The sequence below is a fragment of the Denticeps clupeoides genome, chromosome 3 (genome assembly GCF_900700375.1).
Source record: "Denticeps clupeoides chromosome 3, fDenClu1.1, whole genome shotgun sequence".
NCBI classification, from domain to species: domain Eukaryota; kingdom Metazoa; phylum Chordata; class Actinopteri; order Clupeiformes; family Denticipitidae; genus Denticeps; species Denticeps clupeoides.
Window position 1 is genome coordinate 18,867,271 of NC_041709.1, and position 7,038 is coordinate 18,874,308.

At 38.5% G+C, this 7,038-nt stretch overlaps 1 protein-coding gene across 1 annotated transcript; it reads right to left on the reverse strand.

The window, feature by feature from the left end:
• On the reverse strand, positions 1-3,819 carry LOC114786436 (proteinase-activated receptor 2-like). The gene is made up of 2 exons (XM_028973565.1): positions 3,691-3,819; positions 1-1,473 (listed from the first exon to the last, which is right to left on the reverse strand). Exons 1-2 carry the CDS (start codon positions 3,746-3,748, stop codon positions 467-469), a joined length of 1,065 nt encoding a protein of 354 aa, XP_028829398.1. The 5' UTR covers positions 3,749-3,819; the 3' UTR covers positions 1-466.
• Positions 3,820-7,038: the final 3,219 nt, after the last annotated feature.

Here is a 7,038-nt window from a genome sequence, read left to right on the forward strand (position 1 = left end):
TACAAAAAAGAAAAATGTATTCAAAAGAGACAGAACCATATTTTTCCCAGTTCTTCCTAGAAACACATTTGCTATGCCTCTCTTGCTCTTTAAGTAATTGTAAAAACAATGAGCCAAATAAAAAAAAATCATAATTGCTACCATAATTGATGTATTATAAGGAGGAAGAGACAAAATGCTTAATCGTCCCACCCTACATACATGCGAAACAAAAAATTGTCTTAAATGAGTGCCTGGTCGAACATAGATAAGTGTAGTGCTGTAGTGCTGCATACAGGGCTGTTGTCCTCATAGCAAACAGGCCCCATCTTTAGCATGTACTGTAGCTCCAGTTCAAAAATAGTGCCAAAACGAATGAAACATATTCTCCTCCTACACATATGGTTAACCATCTGTATTGTCCATTGCTCATTTTTCTTCCCGGATTATAATTTCAAATGTTTTTCCAGGAGAAATTACCTCAAAATCAAAAAACAGTAGTGTTGCCGTCACCTTTGTCATCTTTCTGAAAGTTTAGATTCATCCTCCGGACAGTGCGCTCACTGCGACACAACAGTGTGTTTTTCACATGGTTCCTGAACTCGTCCGTGATGAAGTAGTAAACAAATGGATCCATACAGCTGTTCAGGCTGGCCAGGCACAATGTGGTGATGTAAAACGGATAACCGTACCTTTTTTTGAGTGACAATAGGTTTGAGTAGTAAACCAGCAACATGATGTTGCTGGGTGTAAAACACACCATGAACATAACAAAAACGATCACAACCAGGAACACAACTTTATGCCGCTTCTGGCTGGCAGGGTCATCTCTGATAGTCTTTCTGAGTGACCGCAGCATTAAGAAATATGCCACAGTGCAAACAACCGAAGGGATTAAATATCCCATTACCCACATGGTATAAAAGTAACTGGCTGAAATTTCTGCTTGTTGTCTCTTGACAATATCATGACAGGTAGTAATGTTGAGGTTGACTTCAGTAACTGTGTGGCTATAAAGGTAGAGTGGGGTGGAGCTGGTCCAGACTACTACCCATACAGTTAAACACACTCCAATGGCAAGCCTGTTGCTCCAGTTATACTTGGACAATGGATGAACCACTGCCCAGTACCTCTGTACGCTGATACAGGCAATAAAAGCAGTAGAGCAGTACATGTTGCCGTAGAAGAAGACAATCAACACTCTGCACAGTTGTTCTCCGAAAATCCAGTCGTTCCCGTTGAAATGGTAGGCGATCTTCAGAGGGAGCCAGATGATGAAAAGGATGTCAGACATGGCCAGGTTTGCCATAAATATAGAAGCTGGGCTTTTCTGCTTGGTTCTGAACAGGAATACCCAGATGGCCATGGCATTGGTGGGCAAGCCGATAGAAAAGACAATGATGTAGACAATGGGGAGAAATACAGTGGTCAGTGGGCTTTCCAGAACACTTCTTGACGTGTTGGACAAGCTCTCGAAATTTGTGACATTTGCATCTGGAAAAAAACACAAATACAAATAAATACAAAAACACCAACAGTGTTGCAAATATTCGTTCAACCATTATGTGCCTATTGTTACAGCCCTTATATTTTATTTGTTTTTCCAATGAGTTAACTGACAAAGTATTTCCACACCATTGCGGTTATTTTTTGATGACAGGCAGTAATAAGTCCTTGCCAAAAGTCAAATTCATTTTCCCGGCACTTTTACATTTACATTTACAACATTTATCAGACGCCCTTATTCAGAGCGACTTACAATCAGTAGTTACAGGGACAGTCTCCCTGGAGCAACTTAGGGTTAAGTGTCTTACTCAGGGACATAATGGTAGTAAGTGGGTTTTGAACCTGGGTCTTCTGGTTCATAGGCGAGTGTGTTACCCACTAGGCTACTACCACACTTTTAGTTTTGGTATTGTGTGCCTTTGTTGTAGCATTGCTTACACTAGTCATATTACACTAGAAACATTTTTGAAAAATGCCTCACATGCCATAGAGCTTTCGATGTCAGGCTATAATTTTGCAAAGACTTTGGCTCTTGCAGGATTGATTTTTACATGATTATTTCCTGGTTCACATTCCCGGTTGTTGTGTAGACCTCATCCAAGCGTCATATCAAGCATGTTTTAGATCGTCCACCCTTGCATTTTAAAGGAGTCAAGGAGGAGAGGAGACAGACCACACCATCCCTGCTTCTGCACATAACACACGCTCTCGCACTCAACCACTGTCAACTGAGTTCTAGTCGATGGAGACCATCACAAACCCCACCCACATAACACAGCACCTGAGCACACATCCATTTAGACCCCGCACCTCTGCCAGTCATTGTCTGGTCTTGTTTTGTGTACAGTATGTCTTGTGGAGAAACTCGGTAGGTTTTCGGGCCTTCCCTTGATGTTTCTTCTGTTTCCTGTAAATAAATTGTGTTTTTGTTCTTCTCCTGGGTCGTTCGTTTCGTTTCCTTCCCTGTGGCATCACACTCCTCACAGCATTGCTTGGTCCAGCACAATTAAGGAAGTGTTTTCCCATGTAGGTGTTTTGAAATCATGATGCTTCATATGCAGGATGCACAGGCACAACGTCACAAGACAGGGGATTTATTACACGAATACAGGACAGGCTACTTATGTCACATCTAGTTGTCCAATGGAGTACACTACCAGCGAAAGGTTTGGATGCACCTACTGGTGGTTATGGAGACTAAGATGGAGACCATTCTGAAGAATCCAACGCAAGAAAAGTTTTTGTATTTTTTGTAACAGGAGAAAGCAAAGTGTTTTTACCTTCATGGCTGCTTTGTTCACTATTGAAATCATTAAAAGCCACTTTGTGAGACGCTCATTGACATGATTAAAGGTTCTCTCCCTGATTTGGAGATAATCAGATGTGGTTTGCTATTTTTTTTTGTGTGTGTGTTTATTACATAACCTCAAGTGTGTAATTTCATAGCTCTGTATACTCAGTTTTTTTATTGTAATGTAAAAAAAAGACCCATAAATTAGTAGGTGTGTCCAAACCTTTGACTGGTATGGGGCAGTGGTTAGCCTTGCGGGTCAGGAAATGGACCTGTTATAAGAAGGTTGCCGGTTCGAAACCCCCACACACTGCTCCCTGGGGGTCTTTCACGGCTGCCCACTGCTCACCAAGGGTGATGGGTTAAATACAAAGAACACGTTTTGTTGTGTGCTGTGCTGTGCTGTGTTTCACAATCACTTCACCTTTTCACCAGTAGTGTACTCTGATGAATACAAACTGTGACCTGACAGTGCATTGATAGTTTTAGAACAAAAATCTGTGCATGTTACACCTTTAAATGGTGAAAAAAGCCACTCTCAAATTACAGCACATCACAATGTCCCATTGTATTTTTCATATTATGCTGCTCTACTGGAGATCATCATAACATTGAGACTACAACATTTTCCCAAATTCTTTTCAGTTCCATAAGTTACATGTGAAAAAATACAGTTGTAATAACTCTGTTAACCTTTTTAAACCAGAGAGATGAAACAACACAGATCCCGTTTAAATGGCACTACTTTCAGGATAGCTAAAAAGGAGCGAATTCTCTTCACCAACATGCCCTAACTTGCACTGAGAGTTGAACCCTGCCCTTACAGTTCTGTTGCTAGAGCTTTCCTTCTGTTCAAACTTATCTACAAAACAAATGTTTAAAAACAAAAGTTTTAAAAATGTAAATGTATCTACCTTCTGCATTGATCAGGATTGCGCAGGAGAGTAGAATCAGCCATAGGCAACTGCCCATCGTTTCCCAGAAGGCAGCAGACAGTCAGCAGGTGACTAGACAGCAGGAATGAGAGACTGAATTCTAACTGCATACCGAGAAAACATACACACACACACACCCACACACCCACACACACACCCCTCAGGCTGTCACGTGTTCAGGTGACTGGTTATGTGTCTGTTTTACAGCCTCTCTGCAAACTCATTCATTCGGGGCATAATGTGCTACCTGTTCAGCTGGGGTTTCATCTCTCTTGGCTGGGTGCAAACGTGTCTGATGATAATTAGAGTATGTTCAGATTTGTTGACATCGTTTAAAATGACTGAGTTTTGAGTTCTAATGTTTTACCTAAGAGAAGCTAGTATCACTTAGCATAAAAATATCCAACAGATTTATTGTGTATACAGTATACAGAACAAAGATAGTTGTAGACCTTGTTTTACCTCAGTAAGCAAACCAACATACTAATATGCATTTCCGGGACAAGATGTGAAGGTGTTTTGAACACAGTGTTAAGGCATGGTTTTCTGAAATTCAATTAATTTCTTTTAATTTCTTTTAAACTGATGATGCTATCTCTGTCTATAAAAAATTTAAATAAAGGTTGAACTCATATGACATCATAGTGTACACCAACAAAAAGATAAATAGTTGACCACAACAAGTGTTTCAAGCAACAAGAAACCAATGCAGTGAATTGCATTTGGCAATGCATCATTGCTACAGACACAGCACTATGATAACAGATATTTAGACATCAGGAATGGCTGTTTTTAATGAACGTTCTCTGCCATTTGTAATCATGTCTATCGCTTGCTAATTTGATCATTAACATGTTGCTAAACAGCTTGCTTTTTTAGAGACAATGGGTGTTATTTAATATATAAGCACATGTGGAATGTTCACTAATATCACATTAAATCTGGGATGTCAGTAGACATCAGAAATGCTCGACCGCTGCCAATGCAGACACGTACGAATCAGGAATTCTGATTCGTAAACTAGTGGCATTAACAGACACTCACAATGTCATATATAACGAAAAAATTTCCTCGATACATGTATACGCTCTCTCTCTCTTTCTCTCTCGCTCGCTGATGATATCTGTAGGTCTCTTTCTGGTCATGCTGCAGTGTGCCTCTCGTGTGTTACTATGTGCCCAGCCTCTTCTCTTTTCTAAAGCTCAGAAGTAGACGTAGACACTGAATGGAAGAAATTTCAGGATAACTGATAGTCAGCCACAGAGCCATGCACACACACACACACACACACACACACACACACACACACACACACACACACACACACACACACACACACACACACACACACACATATATATATATATATATATATATATATATATATATATATATATATATATATATATATATATATATATATATATATATATATATATATAGTCAAAACTTATTTATTTATTTAAGTAAAAGGCCATGTAAACACTTCACTGCATTTTTATTCCATTTGGAGGCCGTTAACTTCTCATGTCCAAACACACACTCACAGCGTTGGTGTGGATGTCGGTTGCAGTGATTAAAAATTCATCTGCTGCAGAGGTTAATCAGTGTTAATCTGATAGTGAACGATGCATCTGCCCACCAAACACACACACACGCCATTTCTCTGTCTCTTTTATACATACATATATACTGTACGTACATATACATATATATATGTGTGTGTGTGTGTGTGTGTGTGTGTGTGAGTGTGTATGCTCAGCGTCATGCTCATTTTAGGTGCATGAGGTTTCATGCGTGCATGTGAAAGCAGAAGCCAAAACCAGCAGCATGACAGCAACCTCCCATAATGTCAGTGATATCTGAAATTGAACATGGTTCTGATATGCTGACACAGAAACACACAGTGTTTTTATCTCTTTTCTCTCTTTCACAAACTCATCAGCTCCATCTCTATCTCTTACCTTCTCTGTATTAGTTAATTAGATCACACTCTGGTGTCATATATCAGCAATAAAGCTAATGAAGGTTTGACTTCAGAATATTATTAAAAGCATCACACACAAACAGTGTAAGGTAGTGGCACACCCAATGAAAGTTTTTTTTACAAATGAACCTGCATAACAATTTTTAATGAGGATTTACATAAGCAATTCTCATTACAAAGCTTTGCTGTTTAAGCTCAAATGCCTCTTGTTGTTCTTGATTCTCAATCTCATAATATTGTTGTGCTGGTGTTCTATATGGTGTTCACCACATTATTGTGAAGAATGGAAATGCAAGCTTTAACCTCTAGGCTTCTCACGGATATTGCAATGTGTCAATATGGTTTATACATGAAATGAAATGGATGCATTTGATAACAAAATACATTTTGTAATCATGGTCAATTTAAACATCTTTTTTATTACACAATTCAATGATGCATTGAAGAAGAACTGCATTAAAGAGCAATTGACATTAAAATTTGTAAATGCTTTAACACAATGTTTAAGATTTATCAAATAGCTTGAACCTCTTTCCTCACACATTTTGTTAGAGGATTTTCTATGTTTTGTTCATTAAATGGTGGGTGCTGATTTCAGTTTTGTGAAAAAAATTATTTCTTTGAATAAAATTGCTTTTGTGGACAAAATGTGGAATGGGTTTTTCTTTCTGTGGACAAGGTATAAGTTAATTGTGTCATTAAATAATTAATTTCATGGCGCAGAATTTTTGGGGCTTGTAAATAAGCACTTGACACATGGGAAGAGGTTCTTGTTTTGCTTTCTGTAGATTTGTACTTGTATTTAAGTCAGATCCTCACAGACCTGTCAGGTTTACCTTGTTGTGGTTCTCTAGTGTGTAAATAAGGCCCATAATTCAGCATTCCAATGTCACATGACTGGAGGAGTGGTGACCTCCAACATAGCAACAAAGTAGCCGTCATCAGAGGCCTTGGGTTCATATTTCAGTATTTTGGTGTTTTTTTTTTTTTTAATTTTATTTTGTTTTCTCGTGTCTTGTAGCAAAGACGTCTTAGAGGGCAACTTATTAGATAAATCTCCATTAATATTCTAGGTCTCCATTAGTATTTAAGGTCTGCTTAAGCAACTAATTCTGTAACACCACACTCACAGCTAACAGTCTAATTATTAAAGTCATTTTAATCGTTTTTTTTTTAAGAGTATTTGGCCTTATGAGACAAAGCAGACATTTTGTGTAAGATATGAATCATCTTGGTATTTTTTTCTCAATGATTCAGCTTGCACAAAAACACCATATACCAGGTATTAATGAAGTTCTGCAAGAACACCACTGATTGCCTGCATCATTGAGCACTTATTT